This window comes from Triturus cristatus, chromosome 12, assembly GCF_964204655.1.
Source record: "Triturus cristatus chromosome 12, aTriCri1.1, whole genome shotgun sequence".
NCBI lineage: Eukaryota > Metazoa > Chordata > Amphibia > Caudata > Salamandridae > Triturus > Triturus cristatus.
In genome coordinates this window covers 289,063,883-289,084,762 of record NC_140595.1, presented here as the reverse complement: position 1 = coordinate 289,084,762, position 20,880 = coordinate 289,063,883, and the positions used below count along the sequence as shown (strand labels likewise).

At 43.3% G+C, this 20,880-nt stretch overlaps 1 protein-coding gene across 1 annotated transcript in view; it reads right to left on the bottom strand.

The window, feature by feature from the left end:
- The window catches only part of ADGRG5 (adhesion G protein-coupled receptor G5), a 769,418-nt gene that overhangs the window by 48,691 nt on the left and 699,847 nt on the right, over positions 1-20,880 (bottom strand). The window contains exons 9-10 of the mRNA XM_085637711.1: positions 15,287-15,408; positions 3,605-3,879 (exon numbers count right to left, since the gene is read on the bottom strand). Of these exons, the coding sequence (XP_085493837.1) occupies positions 3,605-3,879; positions 15,287-15,408 (397 nt within the window). The remainder of the gene's footprint in view (positions 1-3,604; positions 3,880-15,286; positions 15,409-20,880) is intronic.

Below are 20,880 nucleotides of genomic sequence, written 5' to 3'. Positions count from 1 at the left end.
GCGCATGACTGCCATGATGTGCCAATAGCACTGACAAAACGGGAAACATCCTTTACCCCGCATGCGTTACTCCGCATGCCATTACCCCGCATCTTTTACTCCGCAAAATCTTTTACAATGCAGGGCTTTACACTGCAAACTATTACAACGCATTCCCCAGAGTAACGCCCCCCTGGAGTTAGAATAATAAATTGCATTGTAATGGGGAATGGGTTGTAATGGATTGCGTTGTAAAGCCCTGCGTTGTAAAAATGTTTGCAGTGTAAAAACTGCAGGGTAATGGCATGCAGAGTAAAAGTGTGTGGGGTAAAGTGTCCTATTCAGACGAAACATTGGCAATGCCTTTAGACATTAACATTGACGCCTATACCTCTTGGATTGCCGAGACCTATTGGCTTTCCCAATGCTTGCTTTTAGTGCAGCCTAGGGGATTTAGGAACGCCTCTGTCTGCCAAGGGGAGCTTGCTCTGTTCTTCCCATGCTGCTGCAGGGGCCAGGCAGGGTCGCGCAAGAGCCAACTGTACTGATACCCGCAGTCCCGGCTCCTACAGCAGCAAAGACGTGCCTAGTGTCTCTGCACTCAAAATTATTCATTATTCATTCCAGAGCTTGCTGAAACAATAATTCCAGTCTCAGAGAGACTTGTAATTACGATTTGTAGAATTTCACCCAGAGTTATTGCTCTGAGTGAAATAAACCTAACTCCTAATGAGGGCCTTAATGGGAAGAACAAATAACGTCTACATTCTTGTGCAGTGGCCCTAAGACTTGGGGTGGCATTCATAGCCAGCTCTTGTATTCTAACCAATAGAACTTTGTATGTAATATTAGGTGCCATGGCTCTATTATGTAAAGGGCGCACTTTCCCTGTTTGTGCCCAGCGCACCTTAAAACAGGTGCGCCAGGCGCAAACAGGGAAAGTGCACCCTATTACAAGTGCAGCCAGGAACTCGCGCTGCCCTGGGGGCAGCGCATTCATGTGAAAAACGAAGCGGCTGCTCTGAAGCTGCTTCGTGTTTACACAGTGCATGCGGCAATCCACCTGCAATTTTAAAGGGGATTAGAGATCCCCATGCTGGCGGGTGCAGTCAGTGACTGCACCCGCCTGCAAGGGAATGTCTAGGGGGTCCATGGGACTCCCTTTTCCCCCTCCAGAGGAATGCTCTCAGGGGTGCACTGACAGTGCGCCTCCTTTTAGGTGGTGCACTGTCAGTGCACCCCCTGAGTGCTTCTTTGCCTCTACACCTGCGTCTGTAATAGGGTGCGGGCACAGAGGTAAACGGATTCTCCTCATTGCATGGGGCACGCCCCCATGCAAACGAGGGAACGCTCCTGAAGATAGCGCTGGAGCTTTATGTGCGCCAGTGCTATCAGTATTACAGAAGGGGCCGCACAAGCGTCTGCGACCCCTTCTGTAATACGAAAGTACCCCCGGGTGTGCAAAGTGGGCGCAAACGCCCATTGCGCCCTTGAGGCACTTATGTAATATGGCCTTATATGTACAATGTCTGATGTGAAACTTGAAGTCCAAGAACGCAAAAGGCACAGTGCTTCTGTACCCGGATTTCCCAGGTGTGGAAACACCAGACACAATTTTAACTGGTAAAATCATAAGTGACTTTGGCTACAACAGCAGCCAAGCCTCAGCTTGGCTGCTGTCCCTGGTGATCTTTTTCTCTGACAAGGTGAGGGAACATGCAAAGCTCCCTCCTGTCACAACTTCTCTTCCCTTTCTCTAACCCCACTCCTTCCACCCCGGCCCCTGACAGAAGCCATAGCTCCCATTTACCACCTTCTTACAGCAGGTGGTAAATGTGTTTACCCCCTCTGGCATGGAAATACCATCCAAAATATTGCACAGTAACTCCAGGTCTACACCATTATTCCCCAATCCAAGGTGTTTAACTCATAATTACACAGTACTGTGGGGGATCACATATAGTAACAATAATTACATGTGTGAAATTTGCACCCCACAAGTACTAAGCAACTCGTAATCCGGGCCTAAACATCCAAAATTAGATGAAGGTGTTCCTTGACTCAGGGGTTACCTGAACGCTATGTCTATCAGAGACAATAGCTGAAATTTGACACAGATGTGTCTCAGCCATAGCCAATAACAATATATTTCTTCACTAACTTTATTGACCCAAAAAGACAAATGCTTTAAAAATGTAAACACTCCTTCCCCCTTTCTTCATTAACAACAGAGTGCTATCATGATCCACTAACTGCTGTGTAACAGAGAAGCAACGTCTACCATTTTGGGCGGTGTGCAGCTCCTCATTCCACCTAAGATAGATGATTTACACCCACTTGAGCTGAATCACTACCACTATAGCAGTCAACACTGCTCACAGGATCAAATGCTGCTTGCATTCAACACAGAAAACTGTGACCACTAGTTATTCTATCAATCTGTTGAACCTACCTGCCATCCATTCTAACTGACAGTAGAAAACACACTCAACGGACGTCTCTCAAACAGCCACATTCAACCGAGCTAACGATGGCATGCACTCTAACCAAAAGAGCAACACGTGTTACTCACACCAGTTAGACTGAGGCTTCTGAAATGAACCCAACCACAGGGGAAGCTTGTCACCTGACCCTGTCAACAACGGCTCATGCGCCTCCGCACCCCCCAAAGGATAGCTCAAATACACAACATGCCCATCAGTCATACTGACCAAACAGGGACACCTATTTCTCATACTGACACACAGGAGATGCCTGTCAATCAACCCATCCAATAGGGGATAAAGGTCACTGTTCTGATCAACATGAACATCAACTGTTAGAAGATAACAGCCTGGTGTATGAAGTCATTTAGCGGCCGCAAAGACTGTGACTAGTCAAATCATAGGCTTTGCAACCACTTAATGGCTTTTACTAATGTACTACACCCATTTTGTAATTCAGTTACTGGTTACTGTATTGCAAAATGGGTTTAGAAATGTATTACCAATCACAGTTTGAAAGGGGCGTGTTTAATGTGTTCCATCTAAATTCCCATTCACAATGCTATGTATCAATGGTTTACAACCACAGTTTTGGTCGTAAACCAATGATAGGTGACCAACTCCTCAAAGGATGTGGTAATCCATTTGGAAAGGGGAAGGGGTCTGTGTGGGTGCCTTTCCCTGTGTGAAGGTAAATAAAAACTTTGTTTGGGAGTGGGCAGTGCCAACTCTTAATTTTTTTGGGAATAAGTATATTTTTTTCTTAAATGCAGACCTTTTTCCTTTAAGGAAAACGGTCTGCATTTAAAGCAAAATGTTCTTTAATAACAGACACAATGGTCTGCTGACCCCAGCAGGCCACCACCCCTATGATGGCATCCTATCAGAGCAAGTCAAATTTGTGACCAACCTCAAGAATAGTGATGAGGTAGGTCGAATTGCGACACACTTCAAATGACGATTTACCAAACACTCCTATGAGTACATGGGTCAGTTTACAAAATCAGAATTGACTCTCAAGAAGTGCGTGCGCAATTTGCTCATGCTTTTTGTGAATCAATTCTTAGTACATCCATATCAGTGTTGATCTGTCACCCACTATACAGATATCTACCAAGATGGCAGTTGAAGCTGTCCCTTACCCCAGCCGACAGCGCACAGCTTGTGCAGGTAATGCCGGAAGTAGATGTTATACACTTTGATGAGCAGAAGGTAGAGGTGGAAACCTTCGATCACCATCCAGGTGAAACAGCAGAGAAGGGAGCAGTGGAGCAGGACAGCAGCGGCCGTGCAGAGTCCAGGCTTGTCCAGAGAAGCTCGCGCCAGGGTCTCATTGGTCAGGAAGCAAACATTGAGGAAAAAGATGGAACCCACCAGGTTCATGTGGATTTTAGCTGTATAGTCATTCTTGCGTTTTCTAAACAAAAAGGCACAGAGATCAGCAAAGCTCTGCATTGACTATTGTAGAATTATCAACAAATACGTTTGTCAGGGGCTGAAAACTATAAAGAGGCTTGTGACATAAATACATATCTTAATATTATTTTTATCAATTGGATTTTTATCCTTTGAGCACAAGAATAAAAATGAGAAACTTAGGGCCTGATTTGTGTTTGGCGGTACAGTGGACTGTAAAACCAGCGTTGCAGCAACCGCCGCACCAGTTGTCCAACTGCTGTATTACGAGTTTGATGGTTGTACCGGCAGGCGGTCCCTCAGCGCTGCATTTCTAAGGCTCACATGCAAACCTTTGAAAGGCACCGCTGTGTGCTAGCCACCACAGGACACCCAGCCTGCATTCCAATCAGAATACGGCAGACGGCCAGACTATGGGTTTGGCGGTCTTTGAGCAGGGCGCTGGCGTGACTGTCCTTCTCCAAGACCGCCAAACTCGTAATCAGGCCGTCAGTAATAAAAAAGATTAATGACAAATACAAACAATATATTTAAAAAAACAGAAGAAAGAAAGTAAAAGGGATCACACAAACATGTATGCAGAGATATTTTTTAAAGAGCTAACAGATGCAACAAAAGCAACCAGAAAGGCAAAGAAAAGGTAGAATTATATGTTCATATTTTCAAATTCAGTAAGCAAGGAGGCAACTCATTTTTAGTACTATCATAAAATTGAGGAAATATTAGGCGAGTGGTTATGAGGTAGGATGGCCGAAAGAGAAAGGACTGAAAAAATGAATAGCTCAAAAAATAGATCTGTTAAGTATTCATGCATCCTTTTATATCTTCTCGGTGGCTGGGCAGTGTTCCCTTCCACACAAGTACAAAGAACACAATACACTGATTGTTTAATTTTTTAATAACATTTTTATTATGCTTTTGGTTTACTGGCCTTGGCACAAAAGGAGAAAACAAAATAAGTCAATAACCATACAATAAAAAGAGTATTTAAAAAAAATCCATACAAAACTCGTCTTCTGTTTCAGGTATTATCTCTGCCAATAGAAAATGGAAGACTGCAGCACAAATACTTCTATAGGGTCTATGCTAGATCTCCCAGTAATAAATCCTATAATTTCGGCCCGAGAGTTACTATTAACAACTAGTACCATACCATTACTGGTGGGAATCTGAGGGACTACTTAGAAATGGGGAATAACTGTTGTAATCGGATTTGTAGCTTGCAATTCCCCTGGTTATTTTTGGAAAACAGCATTTACAACGTAGTGCAAAATACATGCTGCCGATACAACACAGGCGTTACAATGGATGCGTCTTTACCACGCATTCCTTTACCAAGCATATCATTACAGCGATATGCCTTAAGGAAAGTGGCGTTGGACTTTAAAGGCTAACTCTTTCCCTACTGTTGCACAGCCTGGAGTTGTATTAGTAAATTATACCGCTCCAAAGGCCAGAGCTTTCCCTAAGGCATGCCGTTGTAACCATATGCGCGATACAGGATTGCCTTGTAAACACGCATTCGTTGTAAAGACTGTGGAGTAACGGCATGCGTGGTAAATGCATGAGTTGTTCCGACGTACAACCGTTAATTCTGATTCTCAACCGCATTTTCAGCTGCTTTGATTAGTCAGGCAGAAACTGACCAGGGTGTACCTCATTTACTCATAATCCCGTTACCAGACTCATTGGTGACTACAAGCAACTCATAATGGTGTCTTTTGTCATCACAGGGGACTTTTCCCAAAACTCAAGACTTCTTTCTTCAAGGGAAATAAGTGCATGAAAATGAGAGTGAACAAAACAAGAAGGACAGACATTGAGAAGTCAATTATTCTGTGGGAATTTGCTTCTTTCTCACCTTCTGTGCGTGGCCCAGAACCATTTAAATTCTAGCAGTTCTCAACCTTAAGTCCTTAAAGTGATCAAAAAAGTCTTCAAGATTGCCCATACACCATTGTTTGACTATTCGTTATGAAGGTTCATTTCTGGAATATAGACTCTCAGTAGAAATTTGCCTCTTGTGCCCACACCAAACATGAGCCTGCTTTTTCCATCAAGCAGGACAAACATTTGTTCTTTAGTGCATCCGGGGTTCATACCTATCCGTTCTGGACAGGTTCCCAATGATGAACCTCCTCCTGTCATTGATCAGGTACTGAATCTCTAGATTGCTAATTTCTGCCATTTAACTATTTTATATCAGAATATTTCTTCTGAGGACTCCTATTGGGGTTGTTGAGATTCTTCAAGGGATTTCTTTGACCAGTTTTGGTTTTCTTAAGGCTTTGTTTGGTCATTGGGGGCTAACTTTTTTGAGTTCTCTTACTGACCTTTTTCTGAGTGCACTGAGACAGGACTAGCAATTCGCTCTTCACAGTTCTCCTTACTTAGTCAGTAGAGGCTGTGATGTCCTATTCTGGAATAGCATCTCTAGGGGGATCAGTCGGAGAGCGTCTTTTAAGCTATTTATAGCTCCATGATTTCTGCCTTCTGGGATTCAATTACTTCCAGCAACTCATTCCTCTTGGCACTTGCTATCCCTGCCACTACCACCTTTTATGATCTATGAGCAGGGGAATCTTCAGCTGGATTGTACTACTTTACGACCTAGCAGATCAGTGAGTGGGAAAGGGTGTATCGTTTTGACCTGGACTAAAATAAATGTAAATTGGTTTGATATGCCTGCACAACCTGGAAAAATTAGGTTTATTGATGCTGTGTGTGGATAGAAAGAGTTTGGGTCTTATGTTTTGACTGCAGGGTCTGGATTGCCATGTCCCCCATAAATTCTTTCTCTCCCCCTCACCCACATGCTTTCGTTGGGATTATCCCCATATTTCGCTAACCTTATGTATTGCAACTTTTGCTTCCATCAGTGGTGCTCTCTCAGCTACCCCTGAGCGGCTTTCTAATTAGGATATTTCTCCTACTTTACTCCAGTATATTTTCTTCCTTCCTAGGACTGAAGTGACTTATCCCCTTCGATTATCACACCTCGCTGCCTGACGTTCCAGTTATTCGACCTGAAAAATGGATTTGGGGGGTTGCTAAGATCAGGATAAGAGGTTGATTGAAGCTGCTACTACTTGCATTTTTTTCAGACTATTTCTGTACTTTTCCCTGGGGCTCTTGTCTGAGATTTTCAGAAGTGAGTTCTCACGTTATTCCCCACCCTTACTGCTGGACCTCATTCATACAGTGAATAGGAGCTACTTCTGTCACCTTTCACTTCTTTCTAGATGGACCTTAATATCTTTAACTTCAGCAGACTTTGACTGTCAGCTAAATATGTATTCACCAGTCAGGGCCAGCACAGCTCTCTTGAGCATCACTGTAATCCTTTGCTTCCTCCTCACAGTCCTCACTTCATGAGGTGAGCTCTCATCAATTAAGGACTGGGACAAAGAAGTTGGACAAGGCCACATTACTTACTAGTAATCTTCATTACTTCGAGTACAAGACTCCTTCTTCGTCAGTCTTTACTTAATAAAGTAAGGACTGTGATAAGAAAGCCGGAAGAGGTGGTAATGTGTTAGCAGCGTGTCTGTACATGTTCTTATGCAGTGAACCTACCTGTGCATTAGTACAAGAGAGTGTGGGTACAGGAGATTGTTGGTGTTACGTGTATGATGCCTGTGTTATTAAGTATGCATTTATGTGCACAGTGCTATGTTTGATGGAGATGCTCAGACTCGCAAGCATTTAAAATGTGCATGAGAGGACTTGTAGAAAATGGCATTTCTTTAGATGTTGTATTTAAAAGTCTCAATTGCATCTTGGACGTTTATGAATTGTAATACTCTCAAGTTTACAACCAGTGACAGTGAAATCAAAGATGAAAAGATAGTGTCTCAAAAAATATGTCTACATAGAATCATCGATCCAGGCTGGAAGTCAGGGAAACACCTGGAGGACAGCCTCCGTAGGAGGGAATCTTGCTATGATGCACTTGCTCACCATAACAGGAGAAGATACAGATGAACCTGCAGTTTACTTTAACTAGTGTCACAAACCATAAAATTACTCTGACTGGAGGTAGAAAAACTGTAGAATTTCCTCTAACAACCACAGTAGCTCAAGATCCCAGTGTAAAAGAAGTGTTCCCAAACTGGACCCTGCTCACCTACTCAATTCACCATTGCCAGAGTGGTAGAGGAAGAAGTTGAGAGTTAAGTTGATGCAGAGGTCTGACATAATTTATGCTTGTGAGTGGGACATTGGACACGCTGTAGTGTAAAACATCACATCAGACTGTGATGCGACAGATCCTGATGTGACATTCACACAGCTGTCCCACTATTGGACACTAATATCAGCAGAGGATATAGATAAAGGCCACCAGAGATGGGTGGGTTTAAGGTTACTTGTGGGTGCTCGTGTTGGGGCGCATGACCCACAACATCGTTTTTCCACAACTTTCTCCAGTGGGATTTTAGAGACATTTGTCTGGAATGTTGGTGCATTTTGTTTTGACATGATTTAAAAATATTTTTCTATGTAAGTTGGGGGCAAGAGAATAACGGGAACTGCATTTGGAATTGTGGTCATTCCTTCGTGAAATGAATGGCTTATCGAGCGAAGTAGTTGTCTATGAGGAAGCAGTTGGCCATAAGGGTGGAGGGAATAAGGGTTGATTGATCGGGAATAGGGGTATGAGTTGGTATCAACTTCTGACCATTTTCACTGATTTGCAGAAAGGGAGGGTTTATCAATTTAATAGTCATTAATCTGGGTGAAAATGACTTGGTTCAGCTGCCATGTCCAGTGCTTCTTAACCAAATAAAACAGGATTTGAGAGTTGAAGAAGTAATGGGCAGGGGCTTGTGCAGTTTGGACAGAGCTTGCTAATAAGAGAATATGGTGTGGGGCAATGAAGTCAGCAGCCAAAGACAGAGCACGTAGAAAGAGAACAGGGAAATGCAGGTTTTTTTCTTAGTTGGCAGTTTTTCTTTTACTGGTGCATTAAGACATTAGATTTGATTACAGGAAGACCTTGGATGATGGTGTGCAATTGTCTGTGGTGGGGAAGAAATTGTACTTATTGGATATATGGGGGAAGGTGTCAAGGTTGTTTGGAGAGAAAGCATGGAATTGGGGTTCAGGCTTGTCTGTTAAGGAGAAGGGGCAGAAAATGCCTGTGTGAGGGTTTTCCAGGATGGCGCTGTTAGGGGCAAGTAGAGGAGTGAGAGAAGGGGTGTCTAGGATCCTGATGGGCGAGTCACCTCTAGGGGAAGATGGAGTGGGAGCGATATTGAGCTATGAGGCTTTGAAAGATTTAGGAAGAGGAAGGTTCTCTGGGAAGGCTATGGATAGGTAGAGATGAAGGGTGATTGGAGTTTTTGACAGGTTTATGACATTGAGGACTATGGAGGTTTAAGGGTGGAGGAGATAGTGATGGTGATTGTATTAATGAGGTGGGGTTTAATAATTGTGAGGCACTGTGCCAAGATTAAATAATTAGCATGTGACCTGCTGCTGGCCTGTCCACATACATCTCTCTTTGGTTGACCATTCATCTGGGCAAGCTCATCTAGGGCAGGCTGTGACCGCATGTTTGCTACCACGTCTATCTAGCCATGCTAAGCATTCCTCTTGCCTGCCCATGGTAATCTTCTTTGGCCTGCACACTTCTCTGCCCATGCTCCTCTCTGCCCATCTGCATCCTTCTCTGTCTGTCATCCCAAGCCCTAGTACCACATATCACAGCTAAGACTCACACATTTTAGTGCTGGTTCTGGAATCAATGCACTGACATGTATAATCATGCACTTACAGCTTCTATCTGCCCCTCTGGAATTTCTTGATTCTCTCTCAGTACTACTGTGTGATTTCCAGTGTAGGCATTACACTGCCTGAGAATGAGAAGGAGCCACCGCCGCTCTGGGTGTGCAAAATTGGATTTAAACTTAAATCTGAAGTAATAAAATGGTATCGGGAGGATTTAAAAGTATAGTTATCTGTTTAAGTATTTATAATCTGTAGGATCCCCTACCTGCCCACAGATTTGATGCATATAATGTTGAGGTGGAGGTGCTGCCAAAATAAGTTGATGCAAACCGTGTGGAATGTCAAATGTTAATCCGCCAGATACCATTTTGTTCCTTCAAATTCAAGTTTCAATCCAAATTTTGAGATCCAGAGCGGAGTTGGCACCTTCACGTGGCCTGGCTTGCAGGAGCCCAGCAGTGTGAAGTACTTGTTTCTCTTTGTAAGGACGAAAGCCCCAGACAATCCTGTGCAGCTGATGCCCATGACAATTTGTCTTTTGTAGATCGGTGTGCCAATGCTTAATTTGGGCTAGTGCTTGCAGGTAGAGCCGACTACCACTCATTTTTGGGGCTGGGCACTTATGTTTCTGCAACAGACTTTGATCCAGAGCAAGAGAGAGAAAAACACAGAAGGAGGAAAGAAAAAACAAACAGTGACAAAGGTAGAAAGCAGAGATGAAAAAGAACCTCGAAGAGTGAGATGGAGAGGCAGGGAGGGTCAGGTAGTATTAAAGAGACATGAGGTGAAATCAAGACTACACATCTTTGGTACTCGTCACCCCGACCTTCGATAGCGCCAGCTAATGGCTTCAGCAGAAACGCTGCTATATAAATCAAGCACTGTGGGGAACACCTGTACTTTTGTTTAGGTGACAGTTTGGCGGGCCTGCCAAACTACTTAGGCCATCCAAACTGCATTTTTAGTGCCTGAGAGGTACCCTTTGGATGAAACCTGAAAGGAAAGAACCCCATTGGTCTCCCAACCTTTTTCCTAAGGAGGTAGCCCCGATTTTCCCCTTGACTGAGCACTGACTGGTGCAACTGATTTATGGATTTTGAGGTTTTGGGATGCTAGTTGCTCCCTTATGTCCAGAGGCTCAGGGTCATGAGGGCCCCTTCTTGCATATTTATTAAGGATAATGTTTGCTAACATTGGTAGGGAGCCAAGACTGATTTCAACCTTCGCAAACAGTGTGTATGAATTGTAATTAGGGAGTGTTAACATTACTCCTATACCTAAGTTAAGGTCACCCTTTTATGTTCGCAAGCATTTATTCTAATAAATAAATGGCATTTGCAAGACAGCGGATAAAAGGACTACAATTGACTTCACCATCATCACTTCTTTCTGCTCTTCTTTTGTTTATGGTAGTTGGGAGTGAATCCACATTACCTTCCCACCAGTGAAGTGCCTCGAAGGTAAACCCAGAGGTCCTGCCTAAGTGCTGTCCCGAGCTTCACCCTGTGGAAGGAGAACTTGCTCCAGCCTGACTGACAGGCCTCTATGAATTGCAAAGATGCATCTGTTATGATTGGGCATTGAACTTCAGTCAACCCCACACCTATGAGCATGTACCCTGGAGGTGCCCTAGACCTCACCAGAGCACTCTGAATATATTTTGACTTTGCACCTGCAATAAGGGGATTGATGCTCTCTGTCCTGGATGTGCAACCTGGCTGCTGCCCGCTCCGTCCTTGCTGGGACTACGCCAGGGCCATGATACAACTCTGCTTGCATTCTCTGGTGCTGCCGTCAGCCTAGCTCAGTATGAAAGCCCCATGACATCCCCAAGGATCCCTTCACCTATACACAGCCAGCAGGAGATCTGAACCCACTGTACCCATCACTAGGGGAATGAGACAGGATGCTGTGAATTCGACCTTGTAGGACACAGTGGTTTGTGAACATCCACTGAGATCTTTTAACAAGCTGGTGTGCCCTCACGAACAGCCCAGCAAGTTTGGTTGAAATAGTAGTGACTCCGCCTAGTGAGAAGATCTCCTTCATGCACTACCTTTTATTATTTTTCCTATCCATTATGTTATTACTCCATTTGACCAATCATGTGCTTTGGTCCGGCTCCCAATTGGCTAGCCAGCAGCCTAGATCCAGGTAACTTTGTGGTGCACCTTTATGTGGTTCTGAGGCAGCTGGGTAGTGTGCTCGTTGCCACCCTTGTGGTCAGTGTACCTCTACTGTACTTCAACATTTGAGTGCAAATTGCAAGGCACTGACCCCTAGCCTTGCAGATAATCATTACACTGTGTTGCCGTGGTGTTTCTCGTTTCGTTACATTGATATCTGATGTTTGCGAACACCTCGGTTTGCAAACATTCTTAGGTAACTTAAAGCTATACAATGTATTCTGTTTGGCAGAACGGATTTATAGTCTTCCATTTTAGAAAACAGTATCCATTCACTAACGGTAGCAGTTCAAAAACACTGGATATTGTATCGTTATTGCATTGTGTTGTCCCTTCTCTGTATTCAGGTTGTACTGGGTTCAAGGACAACAAACTTTAGAACCAAAGCACAATGAGGAGTGTTTGGCCAGGATCCCTTCTTTATGCACTGTTTTGTCTTCTAGCTGGTTGTATTCCGTAATTCAAATTGAGAGTCCATTCACAAAGTGAGGATACTGGCTCATTGTAACCTCACTGTGCAATCTTGGTATTGTGCTTACTATATTGTTGTGTAACGTATAGTGTATCCTGTGACTAAATCCTGTATATTTTGTAACTACATATCTGTTTAAAGCATTGTGACCAAACAACCCTTGGATGGGCAGTAATACTTTCTAATTACCTTGATGTTAGTGTTGCACAGCTCTAGACTCACCCCCGCATGACCCCACCCAAGTTAAGCCTTGGACTGTTCTTCCACGTCTGCCCAGAGAGCCAAGGGTGCTTATTTGAGATTCACAGGAATTCCGGATGGTGTACCTTGGCCGCTGATTTCTAAGGAAATTCAGTTCCTTCACATTTAGATAGCGCTGTTGTTCCTGCATGACATACTCCAGGGAATCCTGCCTGTCACTCTTGGCGTCGGACCACCAAACCTTCTCCATTAGAGTAGATAAAATGGTTGAATGAACATTCAGCATTTGCATGTGCTAGTATTTCTTCCTAATGCAGTATTGTGACTTGTGTAATTTACAGAAGGGAATGCCCAGCAAAGGTTTCATGTACACAACTAAAAAACGGCGTGAATAGTAAAGTTCACAGATGCAAGAGGCATGTATGGTGATGCCATCTATGTGCAGGTTTAATTCAGTGTGAGTAATGAAGTTTCCTGTAAGCCCATACAAGAGGGTGTGATCAATCAGTGTGCCTGGGTGGTACTTTGTCCACATTACAGTGGCATCTATGCAGTGAGGTTATCTGTTCAACAAAACAGGTGGATCTTGGCAGCGAAACTACTCACTCCCAGGTAAAGAAGGTTGGAGTAGTGTTTCTAGTTCACAGGAGGGTATTAGCAGTGATTTCAATTCTAAATAATGACAGGAGGGTGGCGCAAATGATGATTTCTGTGCTCAGAAGAGTGTGAGGAGTGAAACTGTGTGTGCAGGCGTGAGAAGAAAGATTTCATGTGGATAGATACAAGCATGTGAATAATTATGTTATCAATAAATAGGCACATGAGGGGTGAGCATCATGGTTACCAATGGCTCACCTGAAGAGATTCTGAAGAAGGGAAACCTGTTCTCAGGTCCTGAAGGCTGTGAGCAGTGATGTTATATGAGCCCAGGCATTCTAGCATGTACACAGTGACATTATTTGTGTGTAGGCACAGAAGAGTGTGAGCAATATGGTTAGCACATACTGTTAGAGTCGGATGTGAGTTGGGAGGTGCTAGGTGCCTGAGACAGAATTCCTCTAGAGCCCATCACAGGAGGGTGTGGGCATTGAAGATACTGCTGCACAGTTAGAGAAGAGTGTGGGTAGTGAGGCTACCTGTGCACAGTTACAGGAGGGTATAAACAGTAATGTTATCAGTGTACAGCGACACATGGGTATCTACGTGGAGGTAGAGGATGCTGTGAGGAGCGAGGGAAAGAGAGATGTGGGTGGGCAGGTTACCTGGGTACAGGTAGAAGAAGGCGTGAAAAGGGATATCACTGGTAAACTGGTACAGGAAGGTGGTAGCAGGGAGGCTATCTGTGCATAGGTACAGGCAATGACTTAACGCCTACATGTACATAACATCCAGCAAGCTAAAAAGGGATTACTGGGTGCATGGACCAGTCCTTCCGCCAATCAAACGAAAAGTGGCAATTTTCATTTGTGCCTGGAAACACTCTAGGGAGAAGGAAGACAGGACTTTGCCAGTCTGTATGCTCCAGCTTTTGCCCACATGAGAGCTGGAAGTGCAGCTGCCCCTTTGGAACAAGTCAACATTTAGATGAAAGAAAGACAGGAAAGACCGAAGACCCTTCTGATGAACATGTTTGTCTTCGACAATTTTCATGGATAAAAATAATGAAACAGACACTTGTGAACTTGCTATGGCACAGTAAATTGCAGTGTATTTTCATGGCGAGTCAATGTCTTTTGCCTTTCGGTCCAAGATCCCTATGCCATAAGCCCCATAGAAGGTGTACACCTGCATTCCAGGTGAATGGTAATTTATTGATCATTTCTAAAGCCCTGAATAGAGGGAATTACAGTAGTCAAGCCTTGAATTTATTGCAACTACTACAGGTATTGCAGAAGGTTCCTGTCCTAAGTTCTTTACTTTTTACCCTCATCAAAGAATTAAACCATAAGTGAAGTGTAGAGAATGGATTTATTTTCTAGACAGTCTGCCTTTACATTCAAACTGAATGAACTCTGTTTAACCAACATTCAAATGCAATTTTCTTTCCACCATCCATGTTTAATTTTGAATGAGGTTGCCTTGAAGGGGTGCAGGGAAGCGAGACTATCTATGTATTTTAATAATATTTACTACGTAAAGCGCACAAAAATCCATCTTGGGTAGAGCAACACTATGCTGAAGTAATAATAAATAAATAAAACATTTATAGAAGAAGCTGTGTGCCAACCGCACAAGGTTTAAACTTTAAATTGACCCCTACAATAAGTGACAGGGTCCATATAAACAAAAATTAATAGAGATACAGCCAATTATTTGAGTACCCAAAAATAGTGTTGTATATAGAGAATGAAAATGTTGAATTTCACATCTTGGGGTCTGTAAATAAGGAAGTCTGAAAACAAGTGAAACGTCCTGTCTGCAAGCAGCCATGACACTAGAGCCAATCTCAGGACAGAACAATAAGGGATCTCCCATAATTTGTGCATCTCCAACTGCCAAGGCTTTACACTGATGGAACACTCCAAAAACAGTGTTGAATTAGACAACCACCGCTTTTTTCAAAATCTTTGGCAAAATGGAGAGGATGGCAAAAGGTAATTTTGTTTCATGAGCTAAGTTACCAACTTACCATCAATGAGGGGCTTATTACTTAAGAGGTAAACCATGGTGACAAAAATATCTGAAAAAAAACTAGCGGGTCAAGCTCTTATACAGTGCTCATGGAGGGTGGACAGTGAGATTGCTGTGCTCGCAGTTAGTGTTCCATGGTCCTGGCAGTATTAAAACAGCAAGACTTATAAATGGGGGGACATTCTTACCTGTAGTATATGTACATCAGGATTGTGAACACTGAGGCTGCTGCCGAGATCCCACAGCCGACGTAGGTAATGTACGTGAGGGATGCCAGGACCTGGACATCCAAAGACGCCGGAAAAATTTGCTGAAAGTGACGTTATATATTTTAGTTAAACCCAGATTTAAATCTTTTATTTCTCTTTCATGCTGCCATCTTTTAGCCTTTCTGCCCTTACCCATCATTATTGAACCACACTTTCAAGGGTTTCCAGTTTGTCTGGCTATGATGGGTACCAACCAACCTACTCCTCAGATCTCTATTGCCACAGTCAGACCCTATCCCTTCTAAATAGCTTAAACTCCAACCAGAACCTCTGCACATCTATGTTATAGCCCCTCCCACCACCAGCTGTCCCTTAGTCGGCCCAATACCCGTTCAAGTCTACCCGAACCTGCCTATCCTTCATCAGAATCATCCTGAGCTGAAGCATCCTCCTTGTTGTTTCCCTCACAATGCTCAGCCTGTGTGCCCACACTGGTCATTCATTTCTACTCACACCTACCCTCTCATTTGCTGTATCACACTTTATTTTTCTTCTTTGCATTCACCCCGTGTCTCTCCCAGACTACTTTAGCATTGCATACAAAAATCTCAAAACGTGTCCATTGCATTTCCTCAAATTTAATAAACTTACATCTGAAGCAAAACGTCTTCTATAACTCCTGCCACTTCTCGCAACCAAATCACCCAACATAAAATCGCCCCCTCCACTGCCTTTGCCTCTTCACTAACTTAATGTCCATGTAATTAGAGCAGACAACGCTTTATCTTTAATTCACAATAACCTGGTGAACTTTCAAAACCACTAAAAACCTTGATTATCTTTCCTAAACTTATCTCCACCTCCATACAACAAATAGGGTGGACAACATGTACCAACTGTGTTTCCATAAGTTCCATAGGGTAGTGTTTATGCCCATGATCTGCTCCCTCTATCCTGCATATGTAATCTGTCTCACCTCCACAGTGCCACCCTTCAGTTACACACCCAACATCACATAATTAGGTCCACCAGTGTCCCTTCGTGACTTGGATAATTTTCCTTCCTTTCAGTTCCAAAGATCAAAGTGGCATTCACGGCTCCTGGGAGTTCATGCCTCACCAATGAGAACGGTTTGGGGTGAAACATGATGGCTTGGGTTGTAGAAGCTTGGTTTGTACAGGTGTATGCCCTGATTCCCCTTGTTCAAAAACCCAGCAATCTTCTAAGCTTGAAGGGACATTTGCCAGCATTATAATGTGGGACAGCCTACATGGGAATGTGTAGGTGGGGAATAACAAGAGCAACATGGTGGTACACTTGGGCCATGCCAACAGGCATACAACTGCAGTCCCCAAATCACACTAAGCCCCCAACAGGAGCCATGATAAGCGTAATGGGACAGGGATCCCATGGAACTTGTGGGGAAGGCTCAGTAGGGAGCAGACAGACAAAAATGAAGGCACACGTGAAAGGCCAACCCAGTGTTAAACAGCTATGGATGACTTGAGGTCTTCTATAGTCGACCTCAAGCAGGGAGATAACTATATTTCCATGCTATGGGCATGGGGAGAGGACAGTATACCACTTTCTACCTTAAATGGGTTGTGTTGTAAATTCAATTGAAGTTTTCATGTGGACCATGTTGGCCATGAATAGTTTCACAATGGGGCATTTTGGAGCAACCCAAAGAGCCAAATAGATTAGTGGCTATGGAAGTTTTCAAATGTGTGAGTAGCTACTGACACTACACCTCTATCATACAAGTTAATATTGCGTAACGTGAAGGACTAAAACTCCTCAAGTGAAAAGCAGAAGTTATGGAGCTATATTAGACTGTGCAAACTGGTGATCCTGTTTCTACAGAAAATGTATCTGTTACACAGAGAACAATTTAATATGCAACACAAAGCAGACATTTAACAGGACAGCAGCTCTCATAATACTCTACAAATAACATATTAGAGGGGCTAGTTCCGTAGTTCAAAAAGATCAAGTGTGCCAATACCATCGAGGTCCAACTAAATATCTGTCATAAGCCCATCACACAGATAAACGTATATGCACCAAACTTGGCCCAGGACCCTTTCCAAAAGAATGCAGTTGACAACATAGAAGGTGACTCTCAGCAGGAGGTGATTCTGGGAGGGGATTTAACCTGGCACATGACTAGCAAATGGATTGAAACAGGGCAGGTACAGTGCCAAAGGGTATATGGAAGAGGTTTGAAGACCATGTGCTAGAAGCAGTTTGACGTAATTTGCACTCTGAAAAGATCTGGGTATAGAAATAATTCTGTCTGCTCTCATGCACACAGAACACACTCCCATATTGATTGTGTTTTTTCTGATACAGGGAATGCTGGCCTGCTTCACAAAGCTGACATTTCTAATATATCTATTTTTGACTATGCCCATGGGGAGACTGAGTGTAAGATGCACAGAGGGCTAGGCCTGGGAGTCCCGTGAAAGAAACGTGCAAACCTATCTGGAGACTGCAGTCATAAGTCTGAAATCAAGCAGAAGGTAACAGGATTCTTCAGAATGAACGTTGACAGTGAGAGTTTTCCATCCACTTATTGGGATGCATTCAAGGCCGCAATAAGAGGATGGTGACAGCTATATCAAGCAGAAACAGAAGCGAAAGGAAATATATCGAAAAGCAAAAATGGAGCTTAAGGACTTAGACAGCAGTGCCATCTTAAGGATTTCTGGGGCCAAGGCAAGATATATTTTGGTATCTTCTGATCAGAACATCTTTATCATGCATTTTAAAGTAATTCAAGCCATAGTCATGATAAATGATACTGAATTATGCGCTACATTTTTACTAAAGTGGTCTGACAAAAAACAGCTGAAAGCGCAAGCTACCTGCTGTCCACCAGTATAATACTTCCAAAAACAAACTTGAATTAGCAGAGTTAAACCCATTTATTTATGCATTTGGATCTAATTTTGTTTTGTCTTGCAACAAGATTTTACATGGAATTCATTGTCAAAATAACCCTTCTCCTTCCGTTTTAGGAAAGACATGTTAAGGGTAATCTGGTGGATATTTGGTGGACTAAAGTATAATACTAAAACAGAACATATGCTCACAGGATTGGAATAGTAGCTTTAATTACCTTGTATCTGTAATCACAAGCATATTTTCCTTCACAACTGGCAGTGAGAATCAAAGCAAGGCTCAGGGGATTTTCAACATTTCATTTGGTGAAATCTGGTCATTTGTCCTTAATTATATCCCTTGACCCTCCTCCTGTCTTTCAAAGTGGACACTTCTTTGGCTAGAGGGTAAACTATGAATCTCATAAAAATAAATGGGAGAGACAGGAGACAGAAGGACAGCAAGGAAAAGAGTATAGTCTATAGGACACATGCCAACAGACCCAAATCAGATGGGAAACTCCCAATTTTTTAAAGCCAAAATTGGCTTCAATTCAGTTTTCTCCTGTTTGAAATTGCCTCAATTTCAATACGAGTCAACGGGGAAAATAAATCACTTGATTATTTTTCCAAAAATGTTTCTTTCTACTTTCCGAATGTTGAAATGTAGAGGTAGAGATAGAGGCGAAATACAAGAATAGATGAGCCAGGGAGTGGTGAAAGGTAAAGATAAAAATGTGAGTTAACCAAAAAGATAATGACAGGTAGAAAGAAAATAGGTTGGTTGAGGAAATTAGGTAGAGAGAACTGTAAGATTTTAGTGAGGTCAAGGGACGTAGAGGTAGCAAAAAGGAAATGTAGAGGGGATATAGAGAGGGTTGAGGAAGGCTGAAAGATGTGGTTCAGGGAGAGGTGAGGCAGACAGAGGTAGAGACAGATAGTGGTAACGAGATAGAGGTGGACAGATAGCGAGGCGAGGTTGTGAGTGAAGTACAGACAGATGCCAAGCCACAGCAGTGAAGAGGAAGATGGTCAATATTAGAAGATGTATAGAAAGACAGCCCAGGTAAAGAGAGTAGATAGGCAGCAAGAAAGTTAGAGAGAGAAGGTAGGGATAATAATGGAGATGAGCTGTAGAGACAAAAGAGATGATGAAGAGAAGCAGAGGTCAGGTGAGCAAAACAATGTGGTTCATACAGACGCAGAGATAAACAGTGAGATAGAAAGTGAGTTGTGAGGTAGATAGAGAGGTAGCAATAGAGAGGTGAGGTTGGCAGAGTGAGTGAGGTACAGAGGGCGAGGTTAAATAGCGAAGGGTGAAGAGCGATGAGAGACATTTTGAGGTAGAAAATAAGAGGTAGTCAGAAAGGAGTGGGATAGTAAAAAATAGCCCACTTTGCACATGTTTTAAAACATCTTTGTTAGAGAAGAGGCGAGCAAAGGGGAACTCAGGTGGGCCTTGCTCCACCCGAGTACTCAGAGGGCAGCTAAACGCCCTATGAGCAGACACAGCCCAACTGACCTTGTTGCGACCTGGTGTGGGACCTGGTGAGGCTAGGGAATTTACAACACCACCAAAATTGATATCTGGCAACTCCAGTCAAGCCAATACTGGAGGGCTGGGACAGGTAAGCTAATGGGGTGGATTGATATATTTTCCATCATCAAATACACCACTAAACTTCAATGCCCACTGGACTGTTTCAGGCTCTGAGGACAAGGAGGGAGTAGGACCTTCTCAGATGTATTTAAATAAAAGCGGGATAAATCATTTCAGGAGTGTAAGACAGAGTTTAAAGTAGTCGATTCAGATAAGCTACAGTACTTGCAGCTTAGACACTGGGCACTACACTCTTTGGAAAAAGAGGCAACCACAAGAGAACTGATGACAATAGAGAAAATCACTATGATCCTAGGTGCCCTAGGTGGCATGAGGTTAGGTTATTGCAATTACAGAGGAATGAATGACAGTACATGGGCTATAAAGACAGATGGGCCAAAATCTTTCGGTAGAGATATCACACATGAGGAATGAGATGCTGGTGGCGTAATATGCCCAAAACGTTAATGAGTGTCTCCTGTAGTGATTCTGCCTACAAGATCGTGCACCAGTGGTACTCGGCCAGGGAGAAGCTCCACTGTACCTATACCTCTATATCAGACACATGCTGGAGATGTGAGAGTGTAAAAGGATTGTTGATGCATATATGGTGGACTTACCCAAATCTAAAGGCATTCTGTTAAGAGCGCTTGAGCCACAACAGAAGGGGTATTGGGATATCATAGTCATAAAGCCCAAGGGACCATTCTGTTGAGACTTGGGGTACCAATGTTGGATTCCATGGGCTCTGCAGATAGAATGCTACTTTGGCAACCGTTAGGGGCTGCTAAGAAACCCACAGCACTGCTTCAGAGGATACCCCAGGATATAGTACAATGGTTTTAATAAAATGTGGGAATTTCTAGCGAATAAGAAAATAACTCATGTCCCAACACACACAGACAAAACACTTGCTAAGAGATGGTCCCCAATGATTTCTTACGTGTCCTGGATAGAGAATCTCTGATTCTCACCATCTACATTGAGAGCACTGCTGTTATTTGATTGACTTACAGGATGTCGAAGGATTGGAAGGTAGCCAGCAAAAATTGATACGGGGGAAAGTGAGCAGACCATTAGGTATCAATTTG